Source organism: Panicum virgatum, chromosome 3N (genome assembly GCF_016808335.1).
Source record: "Panicum virgatum strain AP13 chromosome 3N, P.virgatum_v5, whole genome shotgun sequence".
NCBI lineage: Eukaryota > Viridiplantae > Streptophyta > Magnoliopsida > Poales > Poaceae > Panicum > Panicum virgatum.
This window is the reverse complement of record NC_053147.1, coordinates 68,540,453-68,553,899: the sequence shown is the minus strand read 5'-3', so window position 1 is coordinate 68,553,899 and position 13,447 is coordinate 68,540,453. Positions and strand designations below refer to the sequence as shown.

The following is a 13,447-nucleotide window of genomic DNA, read 5'->3' as shown; positions in this document are numbered from 1 at the left end:
CCCCTGGAGACTTCCGCCCAATATCTCTATAGAACTGCCCTGTCAAAATACTCACCAAGATCCTAACTACTTGACTTCAACATCAAATTCAGGCTCTGGTTGATACGGACCAAATGGGTTTCATCCGTGGATGGTCCATTTCAGAAAACTTCATCTACGCCACTGAGCTTATTCAGTGTTGCCACCGCCGTCGCTGACCAACTATTGTGCTCAAGCTAGATTTTGCCAAAGCTTTCGACTCGGTCAATTGGTGCAGTCTGATGAAGATCATGCAAGCAAGAGGATTCCCCCCCACTCTGGCTACACTGGATGCTGGAGATTCTCCAAACATCGTGCTCAGCCATCCTCGTCAACGGTTCCCCAGGGCCATGGATCAACTGCAAGCGTGGGCTTAGGTAGGGCGATGCACTATCGCCCTACCTCTTCATACTCGTCGCTGACCTGCTGCAATGCTTGATCAAGGATTGTGGCTCTGTCCGGCACCCGCTGATAGACGCCCCATGCCCAGTCCTCCAGTATGCTGACGATACGCTCATCCTGATTCGTGCCACATCTGAAGATGTCATCAACCTGATGAGTTTACTTGATTCCTTCTCAGATGCTACCGGCCTGAAAATCAACTACCACAAGAGCACAATAGTCCCCATGCATGTTCCAGAATCAAAGCTGCGCCGGCTGATGAAAGTTTTGCAGTGCAAACAAGACACCTTCCCACAAGTGTATTTGGGCCTCCCTCTCTCCAATGTGAAACTGAACCTGCAAGCTTTTGCCCCACTAATCGCCAAAGTTGATCGACAGCTTTCCGGCTGGAAGGCCCTGCTGCTCAACCATGCTGGCCGCCTGGTCCTAATCAACTCGGTTCTCGACGGCGTGCCAGCACACCTCAAGTCTGCCCTGCTTCTCCCTGCCGGCACAATTGAAGCTCTTGATAAACGCAGGAGAGCTTTCCTCTGGTCTGGACAGGCTACTGCAACTGGTGCGCAATGCCTTGTGGCTTGGGACAAAGTTTGTCTCCCCAAACAAGACGGTGGACTCGGTGTGAAGCAGATCTCGGTACAAAATGCTTGCCTACTCTTGAAGCTCCTACACCGCCTCCATCATCCAGGTGACTCTTCGTGGGCCGCATGGGTGCGTCAACGCGTTGACCTTCACACCCTACAGGGAGAGGTTGAAGGCGCTCACTGGGATGGCCTCCGCACTCTGCTCCCCGCTTACCTCCAACTAACTTCAGTCTCAGTCAAATGTGGCGCAACAACTGCGTTCTAGGAAGATCGACGGCTTGGTGCGGAGCCCCTATGTTCCAGGTTCCCTGTGCTATACAGTCATGTGACCAAACACGGTGCTTCTGTCCGCGACACTGTTAACCACGAGATCCTCCAGTACCTTGTGCCACGGCTCAACTGCCAGGCGCGTTCCGAGCTCGCTGCTGTCCAACAAGCCATGAATGATTGGGAGCCAGAGGATGGTGATGATGTTCGCCGGAGTAGCTTGTAATCTTCAGACAACCGTTTGGTCACCAGCAAGATTTACAAACTCGCAACCTCCTCGCCGAACGTCTGTGATTCCTACAACTTTGTTTGGCAAAACCACGCTCCACCAAAGGTCAAGTTCTTTGCCTCGCTTCTCCTCCAAAACCGCATCCAATGCAGCCACAACTTGAAGAAGAAACACGTCCTGGATACTGACACTTTAGAGCTCTGTACCCGCTCCACTGAAACCGCCAACCACCTGATAATAGGCTGCCCTTTTGCCCAATGCTTCTGGCGTCACATTGGCTGGAACCCAGCCCACATCCCACCCGTTGACGACCTTTGGCGAATTGAAGCGCAAGCCGATGCTCCCACTCGGTCGCTGCATACTATGATTCTCCTTTGTTGCTGGCATCTCTGGAATCATCGCCATGACGTGGTCTTCCGAGTCATGCCTCCGAACCTCCACCGGCTGCTCATCACTTGCCGTGAAGTGACTGAACTGTGGCGCTGGCATTTACCGGCTGCTCTGCGCTGCGAGCTCGACTACTGGAGAAACGTTTTTTCCATGTAACTTACCCCAAGTTCTGTTGTACTTTACTCCACGAATAGCCTACCAAGGCAATGTAAACGCGCCATGTGCGGCACTCTCCATCACCGGTTCTCCGGCATCTATGGAAGTTGATTCAGGTGGGGACTGATCGTCCCCCCCGGTGTTTCCCCTCAAAAAAAATGGAGACGTGCATTCTTTATTCGTTCGATCGGATTCTTGTTCATTTCAGTGCACAAGACATTGGCACCATGCAAACAACCACAATCATGCGCCATGAAAACGTACTCATGGTAGATGAATGATGCATGAACGATTACTAGATGACTTGTAGCAACGGATATATGCTATGCCAATACCAAAGACTACTACACTATCACATCATATATATAATCCCATTCCTTGGGATGTCCATTCAACGTGTTGCAACAAGTTGTGTATACGGGCCATGAAACTCTGAAGCATTGGAGGGAACCAAAACACTCTGCTGTGTTTTACTTGTGTAGGTGTTTTACTTGTGTAGCTAAGTTCACACTCAGTAGCTCGGAGAGGAATAAGGCTTCATTTTCTCATGCCTCGTCATCACTCAACTTGATGTGCACAGCGATCACGCGGAGGTAGGGCCGGCTCTAAAATTTCAAGGGCCGACTCTAATTGCCCTGGCAACCGCAGGTGGGATGTTCTATCATCAACACCTCTACAGATAATAAGGACACGGTTCCAGCATCGGTCGAGGTGGCGGTTGATATGATGGCAACCTGTTATGTTGGTGAGTGTACATCAACAATGTCTGGAGAATGAAGTCGGCCACAATTTTCACATGGTCAGGACGTTTAGGGCGACGCTACGGTACACCGGTTACCTTCCATGAGGTAAGAACTCAAATGATTCCCAGCCATCCATTTCTTAGTTAATTAGTTAATTAACATAATCTAAAACATTGAAATAATTTATGACTCCCAGCCGAATCCGCCTGACTCCCAGCCGCATCCACCTGACTGCCAGCAGCGATAGGCAAATAAAATCAATCTCTATCCGACTGCATATAGAGGCCGCCGACGCCTCCTACGCCACCCCTGCATCTTGTTCGTCCCGAGATTCATGATTCTGTTAGCCTGGTTCCTATAATCTCGGAGATGGATTCAACAGCTGGTCATGGATTAGCCGTTTCCGGTAGTGAAACCAATCTCTCATTTTCTTTCGTGAAACCTTTTGTCCTGACAAGTGAACCCTCCGTGAGGGGTAAGATGGGCCTAATCTTGGTGAAAAAGGGTTTCAATTACTTCAACTTTTTATAGATAGATTTGATAAACATTAACATGTCATCAAATTGTAGTCCTACCTCCTATTGCAACACATGTTTTAATTTGTTTTAGAGAATTCATAACATGTCACAAAATTTGGATTTACCTTATTCTGTACCATCTCTGTGCTATTTTCTTGGACTCACAAGATAATTTTTTGATGTATGAATCATGTCTATGATAATGAATTAAAAAATTATATGCTGTTTCAAATGCTTCTAAGAGATAATTTGATGTCACATCTAACGCTTAGAGGGGACAAAAAATATTTCTTGACTCAATTTAATGGCCGGCACAAAGTTTGGTAAAAAAAAATTGGTTGGCAAATGTCATGTCATGGCAAAAAAAATCGTTACACCCAATTTTCTACCTGTATGTGACGTGCTTGGCATGGAGGGGGCAAAAAAATGCATCTGCCAAATGTCATGTCATTGCACATTAGATGGTACAGATCTCAACTAATCGTGACACATTTACTATGTGACGAGTGCATGGATGACGGATCTCAACTAATCATGCATGCAAATTAGATCTAATCCCTAATTTTTGGATTTAAAATACATAGAATATTAATCATGCATGCAAATTAGATCTAATCCCTAATTAGAGGTAATAGTCTATAAGATCAACGGTCCATAGTCATTTCGGTGTACCGTAGCAAATGCCATAAATATTACTACTATTTTGCATTTGATGCCGCCAATTCCTGACCAAATTAATGTCTGGACACTCAGTTCAGCGTTCGAACTTGGTAACCATCATCTGCTGGCACCGCAAGGCCACTTTCGTTGACAAAAGGTATGAATGCCATTCAAAATAGTAAGTCCAGATCGATATTTTGTAAAATACCGACTCGAAGCAGGGAAGATTTTTGCAAAATACCAGATTGCGTTATTAATCACGATCCAAAATAAGGGGATATCTTACTATTACTAGTTGGAGGCTCTAAAGGAGCCTCATATGAAGCCACCTAGGATCCTAGGTGGATCCTAAAAAAAATAGAGAAATTCTATAAATTCTCACAAAAATTAGAAACATCCAGTCACCAACGTAACAACTGTAATTATAATAATCATCAGATCTATTATCTTTCCTAATAAATTACACACATTTGCCATTATAAAAATAGCCTAAAATAACCCCCTACACATGTATCTAAATTACCCATCTCTGCCATTATACAAAAATATAAAGTAAACCCCTACTATTTGTGTAAATTACCCTAATATGCCATTATAAAAATAATACAAATACCCCTCTACATTTGCATATAAATTATCCAATTATGTCATTATTATTACAAGTTAAATTGGTTCTAAATATGAATATAAATAATATAATTATAATAAAATATAAAAATAGTACAAATACCCCTGAATTGGTATATAAATTATTCAATTATATCATTATTATTACAAGTTAAATTACTCCTAAATCTAAATCTAAATTATACAATTATAATAAGTATTAAAGTGCACCAATATAAAATTCTAAATTACTATTTCTATCATTATTAATATATTATTTATATAAAAATACTATCCACTATATATGTCACCATATATTCATGTATGATGGAAGATATAAGAATATCAATTCACAAACAAATAATTTAACTAAATATCTATCGAATACATATGGAGGTGTGATGTAAAATAAAATTTATTATAACTAGATAATGAAAATTATTTATTTTAGAGTATGTGTTAGAATATTTAATAGATGAAAAGGGCGTGATATAGATAATTATAATTATTAATTTTATTTTTATATTAATTCTAATTAGCCCGTGCGGGAGCACGGGTTGATAGACTAGTTTTATAAAATATTGGAGCACGGGGGATCCTCCATTCAACTTCATCGGGCGCCGGATGTCGGAGTTTGGTGAAGGGGAGGATGGCTCACGTTTTTTTTTTGAAGTAAGACTGGAACGGTTTATTTGCACGGCAACATTTGATACCCCACCAATCCCTATGGGATCGACATTCACGTTTTTTTTTGAAGTAAGACTGGAACGGTTTATTTGCACGGCAACATTTGATACCCCACCAATCCCTATGGGATCGACATTGGAGCTTGTGTGATCCAGCCACCCTGGTGTCTCGCTCGCTGGAGGAGATTTTCTTCTCTGGGACCGTTAGTGCTCGTTCACCCCCTTCATCACGACATTGGCACACCAAGCTCCAGCCACAGCAGGCATGTTGGGGTCATGCGGCACGCCTTCCCTGCGCCGGCCCACCCATTTGAATGCCATCCTGCCTGATTGGATCCCCGGTATGGGACTAAAAGCAATGGAGACATGTGCTAAAAAAAAGCAATGGAGACGTGCATTGTTTATTCTTCGATCGGCCGCTTGTTCATTTCAGGGCACACGACATTGGCACCATGCAAACAACCACAATCATACATGCGCCATGAAAACGAACTCATGGCTCATACTCCTAGAAGATGAATGATACATGAACGATTACTAGATGACTTGTAGCAACGGATGGTGGCCAATACCAAAGACTAGTACACTATCACATCATATATATGATCCCATTCCTTGGGATCCACTACTCAAAGTTACAAGTAAGTAGAACAACTTAAATTTCACTGTCAAGGTCTCAAGGACAAGGATTTGTGTATACGGGCCATGGAACTCTGAAGGAGGGAACCAAAATACATTGTTGTGCTTCACTTGTGTAGCTGAGTTCCCTCTCGGTAACTTGGTGAGGCTGTACGTCGGCCAGGCCACCGGCGACGTCTACTTCACTGACAACAGCACCACGTACTCGTGAAGGTTCAACATGGAGATCATGATGAACGCCGACGCGACGGGGCGGCTACTCCGGTACGACGCGCGGACCAACGAGGTCGCCGTGCTTAGGGCCGGCCTGCCATACCCGAACAGCGTGGTCGTGAGCACCGACAGGACGCATGTGGTGGTGGCGCACACGGTGCCGGCGCAGGCGTTCAGGTACTGGCTGAGGTGGTCGAAGGCCAGGCAGTACAAGCTTCTGGCGGACCTGCCGGGGTACCTGGACAATGTGAGGCGCGATGCCAGGGGAGGCTACTGGGTGTCGCTCAACCAGGAGTGAAGGCACGGCTCGACGTGACAGCGCCTCCGGTGAAGCACCTGGTGGGCGTCCGGATCGGCGCCGACGGCGTGGAGGTGGAGGAGCTGACGGCGGCCAAGGGCGTCACGCTGAGCAACGTCGCGGAGAAGGACGGCAAGCTGTGGCTGGGTCGGTGGAGCTCGACTACGTCGGACTAGCTTACTAGTGCTAGATTAGAATTAAAAAAGTTCTCTACATTATATAGTTGGAGCGTCGTCATTAGCCGATACTAGTTGGGTTTAAGTAGATTCAATTAAAATTAGGCAGTAATTTTTTAAGGTTTTACATCACTGAATCTTTTACAGTACAAGTTTCATATATGATTTCTTTGAACATTTTATATTTTTATGATTTTGTCATTATCGAGGTGTGTTTGGTTTTCTCTCTTTTTTTGCGAAATGGTTATGTTTGCTTTTGAGCTATACTGTGCCCATAGCTTCTTGTGGTTGGCTCTAGTCCACCTATACCTACTGACGACTGTCTTTGCTCCGGTTACCAGACAATTAACCATAATACATGATCTCTATCTACCAACATTGGTTTGAGACAAGTTGTCATGAAAGTTCTCATGCTCTGTGATTCTTGATTGTCATGAAATTTCTCATGCCTTTGGGATGCTTTGTGATCATCGGTCACCAAGACGGCAGGTGATAGGGCGGCCACTTGTTATGTTGGTGACGGTACATCAATCATGCCCAGAGAAGGTGTTGTCGACACTTTTACACGGTACGCGGCCGGCTCGTTCAAACAACCGGCGTGGCAGAACGCTACTCTAGGAGAAATGCTACAATATGGTACTGTGCCGTGTCAGAGGAATAGAAAAAGAGCCAGAAGAAACACTTTGCCCTCTTCGTAAGAAGACCAATTACTGAAAAATACTATTTTCCTTTCAATGCCGCTAATCTTACTATTACTAATTGGAGGCTTCTTTAAATCTCCACGTCTCTACATGAAGCCACCTAGGATCCTAGGTGGACACTCTAAAAAAAATAGAGAAATCCTATAAATTCTCATAAAAAATCAGAAACATCTAGCCATCAATCTAACAACTCTAATTATAACAGTCATTGGATCTGTTATTTTTTCTTATAAATTACTCACCTCTGCTATTATAAAAATAGACTAAAGTAACCCCCTAAACATATATCTAAATTACCCACCTATGCCATTATAAAAAATCTAAAGTAACCCCCTAATCTTCGTGTAAATTACCCACCTATGCCATTATAATACAAATAGCCCCCTAAAATTGCATATAAGTAATCCAATTAGATCATTATTAGAAGTTAAATTACTTCTAAATCTGAATTTAAATTATATAATTATAATAAAATATTAAAGTATCAATATAAAAATCTAAATTACAATTTCTATCATTACTAATAATATTGTTTATATAAAAATAGTACCCATGATGTGTCACCATGTATTTATGTATGATGGAAGAGATAAGACTATCAATTCACAAACAAATAGTTCAGCTAAATATATATCGAATACATATGGAGGTGGGATGCAAAATGAAATCTATTTTGACTAAATAATAATATATATATATTTTAGAGTATGTGTTAGAATATTTAATTGATGAAAAAGAGCGTGAGATACGTAATTATAATTATCGACATCATTTTATATTAATTTTAATTAGCTCATGCGGGAGCACGGGTTGATAGGCTAGTTCACGACTAAATTAACGTATTCTTACATGGTACTCCCTCTCGGTTAGAGCTTGTAATTCCTAGCCAAACTATATATATCTAGAAAATTTAAAATGATTTATAATTTAGAATGGATGACAGAGTAACCATCAAGACAATAGTCGGCTGCCGTCGCTAAGTTCGTTTGAGAGAGGAAAACGATAACTATCAACATGGATGTCGAGATTCATGATTCATATAGGCCATAGACTTTCTAAAGTATTGGAGGGAACCAAAATACCATATGGTTGCCCTCTCCTGCAATAAGCTCTTAGCAGCGATGCTTGACTCCTTGGCCATTCCAGTTGAGATATATGCCAGACTGACGCGCCCGCCTCCTCAACTACATGCAGACAGTTCACCCTCAACAGTGTTATCCGTTTGTCGCAGCTCATCTACACCATTGCAGAATTGCAATCCCCCAATTCATGATTGAGCAAGCGGAGAAGGTTTGCCGTGGCATGATATGGAAGGGCGCCCGGTGCTGACATCTTATCCAGCAAGGGATTGACATGTGCCCCAGCCACTGTCTGCGGGCTCAAGGAGAAGGGTGGCCTCGACATCATCAAGACTTAGAACAAGCGTCGTTGAGGTGGTGGACAAGCTTTGGTAAGGCCATGGCAGCCCCCGCACCAGCACCGCACCGTACTGCCTGTCGTGTTTGCCGTTCAGGCCTTCTCAACATATACCGCTACATCACTAGCTAGCAACATACATCCTCAGCAGTGGCAACGACCTCCTTCTACCTCAGCAGCGGTGCAATGACCTTCTACCACGACAATTGGACAGCACTAGAGTCGAGAATTTTGCAGGTCACGAGCTCGGGTCCCAAAATCAGTACCCAAGCTTGCCCAATAACTCAATACAACATTTAATCCAAGTTTAATTAAGTCAGGCTAGCCTCAGCGTTGGACAGGGCAATCCACAACTTTTCGGTGCAAAATAATAAATTTTTAATGTTTCGGATCAGGCTTCAACACGATCGATTTTTCAAGCTTATAAAATTACAGTCCTAAATGAGCACCTGGCCGAGCTCATTTGCTGGAGCCTAGACACCACTAGACCCCTAGCTCCAACGTTCCCATCTGTGGCATCGACACCCTACAGCTAGGTAGTGGTCAAACTATACTCTTTGCTTTCAATTTGCTCTAACAAAATACTTGTTTTAATTATTAACATTAGGTCACTAAAAATGTTGAATCAAAATCTGAAAAAAATGTTGATTGAACATTAGCTCATACATAAAATAATTGAATCACAAAAATGATGAGTAAACAAATTTGTAGAAAAAAAAATGTTGGGTCAACATTTTCGATATCACCAGACCCCAGGCCAAATGCATTGTGCTGTTCAAATGATGACAAATCTTTTCATGTCAGCACGGCAAAAACTAACGATGCTATTCAATGTATATCGTGTCATCGATCCAACCCCTTCATTTCCTTCAGCTCACACGGCTTTGGCAACAGGCAAACACACACTGATGCGTCGTGAAAATGGACTCGTGCATGGTTCAAGCGCGCAACTCATCGAAGATGATGAATGACTGCATATTTGCATTTGCATGAACGATTATTAGATGATCTTTTTATAAACAGTTGCATATTTACATATTGCAAGCAACTCGTATTTCTGTGTGACTTTGTCAATGCCTTAACAAAGGTCAAATGCTCTTGAAAGCCAGAAGCACCTTATCATGAGCTTTTCAGCTTCTGAGTTTTAGGTGCATTTGACCTTTGGAGATCCCGAAAGCCAATGATCCAAAAGTGCTCAGAAGCTGAAACACAATCGGGGCCTATACAAAATCAGTAAAAAAAAATCATTTTTTGAACACAAGCGGATAACAACAAGAAGATTCTGTAACAGAAGTATAGTTGGTTATGCTACGACTACGAGACGAATAAGGACACAACTATTATTTGGTCCCATGCAGAGCCCCTATATCCTGTTACCAGTGACACAATCAACTGTACCGTCTAACACTTGAGCTCAAGAGGAGCGTGTATAACGGGGATCAACCGCAGTGGCTCCTTCCGGACTACTGTTACACCAACTGATGTCTCACGCATGTCAAGGTCCTCAAGCGCCATGGCACCGGGAAGCTTCCAGTCGAAATAGAAGAGGAGCTGGGCCAAGCAAAGCTCGATGCCGGCGAGCCCAAATTCTACTCCAGGGCAAATCCTCCGCCCGGCACCGAATGGCAGGAACTCGAAGTTGTTCGTCCACTTGTAGTCGACCTCTCTGTCAAGGAATCTCCCTGGACGGAACACCTCTGCATCCTCCCAGTACCTGGGGTCCCTGCCTATAGCCCACGCGTTGATGACCACCCTGCTGCCAGCTGGGATCATGTAGCCGCCGAGACGACACTGCTCCTTGCAAACCCTGGGGACTAGTAGAGGCGCTGGCATGTGCAGCCTGAGCGTCTCCTTGACGACGAGCTTGAGGTAACTGAGCTGCCCGACACTATTTTCTCCCAGATGCGTCTCTCCCACCTTCATTTTCGTCTTCACCTCCTCTTGGACTCTTGCCATCTCTTTGGGGTTCTTGATCAGCTCTGCCAGGGCCCACTCTATCGTTGTCATTGATGTCTCGGTCCCACCAACAAACATGTCCTGCAGCGTATCCATTTTCATTCCATCAGTTGTTGATAGGTTATAGACAGGTTTTTTTGGGAGAGAGAGAGATGCTATATACCATGATCACAGCTTTGATGTTGTCTTGGGTAATTGGCACCTCCATGTCTGGTTGTTCCATGGCATTGAGAAGCACATCAAGCATGTTCTCGGCGGTGTACATGGACTTCTCCTGCCTGAGCTTCTTCTTGCGCTGTTCAATGATGTCCTCGAAGAGCTCGTCGACCTGACGTTGCACGCGCCGCAGCCGGAGCCTCATCGGGACGTCGAGGAAACTCAGGGACGAGAAGTGGTCCGACAGGCAGAACGCCGACGTGAGCTTGAGGCCCTCCTTCAAGATAGCGCCCCTGTGCTCGAACGTCTCTCCCAACACCGTCCTGCTGACGATGGCGCTGCTCAGAGCCTCGAGCATGGGCCGGAGGTCGACGGCCGTGCCCGCCGGCTGCCCGGCGATCCTGTCCAGGAGGGCGCGCGTCTCCTCACTCCGGACGGGCGCGAAGGACCTGACCCGGCTCGCGGAGAGGAGCTCGACGACGCACATCTTGCGCAGCCGGCGCCATTGGGGGCCGGAGGCGAAGGCGACGTCGGCGCAGCCGTAGAGGAGGGCTTTGGGCCCCGTCAGCTCCGGGCGGTGGGCAAAGTTGGCGTCCTGCACCTTCATGACCTCCATAGCCGCCTCGCGGGACGAGACGACAATGAGGCCGACCTGCCCCGTCTGCAGGTGCATCACCGGGCCGTGCTCGCGGGCGAGACGGGCGAGGGCGTGGTGGGGGAGCTCGCCGCCGGTGGCCATCAGATGGTGGATGCTGCCGATCAGCGGGAGCTTCGACGGGCCCGGTGGGAGAGACGGCGTGGAGGAGCCAGCGGCAGCATTCTTGATCGTCATGACTACTGCTGCTGCTGCTGCTCGTACAAACAGGAGTAGTGCTACAACTACAGCGATCGAGATTAAAGCTGGTAATAAAACAGTTAACATTTCCATAGCGATCGTGTTTGTGTGTGAGAGAGATAGGCTGTATTGCTGTAAGCACGTTGTCAAATAACAGGCTACTAAGCGGCAACTTTTATAGTCATCTTTGATCGACATTTCTCCAAGAACAATTTCACCTGTTTGAATCTGAACTTCTTGAATCCAATGCAAGTCGTCGTTCGTCAGAGATGGACTGGACTGAGCACATTTTGAACCCTGTGATGTGACATGACACCACAATTTTTAGCTGATGTCAACACTTGTCATTTGCAAATTAAGCGCGTGCCCACCGGTCAAGAGCCGGCGGCTGCTGGGCAGCCGGCGCCGCCATTGGATCCCGGGCAGAGTTGTCAACTCGGGTACATGACCGGTCTACTCCCATAACGTCGTGGCTGCTGCTGGTGAGGTTCGTTTGCAGCCGGCCTAACTTCTGGCTCGTGCTACCACGGCACTAGTGCAGTGCACATGCAGCACGGCCCATAAACGGCTCCTCGGCCACAAGATTAGTTAGCCCAGTCTCGATGCACAGTTTCATATCACAGTTATTAACATTGAAAACTAGCTAACGGTGCCGGCTGAGTTTAATGGCAATAAAACTCTTCTGTCATCTCATAAAACTCCTTCATTCTCTATCCTCGCCATGTCAGCAAAATTGACGATGTAAGATCTTACTATTACCGGTCTAGCTACTCCCATCAAAGTCGTGGCTGCTGCTGCTGGGGTTTGTTTGCAGCCGGCCTAACTTCTGTCAACATGGTGTAAGAAACATGGTCCTATTAGACTATAGTTCGTGATTTTTGTGATTGTGTAACAACATAATAAATAGGATTAACGATGTCTGTGAACCTATACTTGTAGGATTTCTAGGTCCCATGGATGTAGTCCAAACCTGTGATGCTGCAGCTCCTATTGACACCATTTAGAGACTCATTTGACCAACTATGTTATGTAAAATATAGCTTATATGTTTGGTTAGGTATCTAGGGGCTCATTTGTAATATTTTTCAACTTTGAGGGTCCTTTTGCAAGGTGGGAAAACCAGCCCAAATAGGAGCCCGAGCTCCCCTTCCCAGGTGGCTTGTTCTTCCCCTTTGGGGGTTGAGAGGGGGAGAGAGAGAGAGAGGAAATATGAGGGGTGAAGCTTTGATCTACCAAATCTATCCATTAGAGAGTAAAATTGGAGGGGATTTGGAGCCTCCCCTAATCCTTATTGGCTCCCACCTCTTGTATTCTTCATCTTTATAGTGGATTGCTTGCGCGTCACCGCCCGTGGTTTTTCCCCATAAGGGATTTCTACGTAAATCCTTGTATCTACTTGTTATTCGGTGGCAACCCTTCTCGATCATTGGCAACGCGTGGCCAGCTCCCCGGTCAAGAGCTAGCCGGCGGCTAGCAGCTACTGGGCAGTCGGCGCCGCCATTCCTGGGCAGCGTTTGTAGTCAACTCTCTGTTACATGACCTTTCTAGCTACTCCCATCAACGTCTCAATAATTCTGTTTGCAGCCGCCCTAAACTATAACTTCCGTCAACATCCATCGTACTATAACATAATAATGGAATGAATCAGGTGGGGATGCTTCCTTCCTGACCTAAAAAAAACAAATCAAAGTACTGTCGATGTCTCCAACATGTGTTCTCGGCACTGGGGTGCAGCACACATGCAGCACGGCCCATAAAAGAGGGTCTCCTCGCTCTCCGAAGGTGACTAGCTTCGGCATCC

At 45.5% G+C, this 13,447-nt stretch overlaps 1 protein-coding gene and 1 pseudogene across 1 annotated transcript; one reads left to right on the top strand and one right to left on the bottom strand.

The window, feature by feature from the left end:
- Positions 1-645: 645 nt before the first annotated feature.
- On the top strand, positions 646-6,905 carry LOC120668078 (annotated as a pseudogene).
- Positions 6,906-10,087: 3,182 nt separating this feature from the next.
- On the bottom strand, positions 10,088-11,643 carry LOC120668076 (desmethyl-deoxy-podophyllotoxin synthase-like). The gene is made up of 2 exons (XM_039948025.1): positions 10,819-11,643; positions 10,088-10,736 (listed from the first exon to the last, which is right to left on the bottom strand). Exons 1-2 carry the CDS (start codon positions 11,641-11,643, stop codon positions 10,101-10,103), a joined length of 1,461 nt encoding a protein of 486 aa, XP_039803959.1. The 3' UTR covers positions 10,088-10,100.
- Between the last annotated feature and the right edge of the window lie 1,804 nt (positions 11,644-13,447).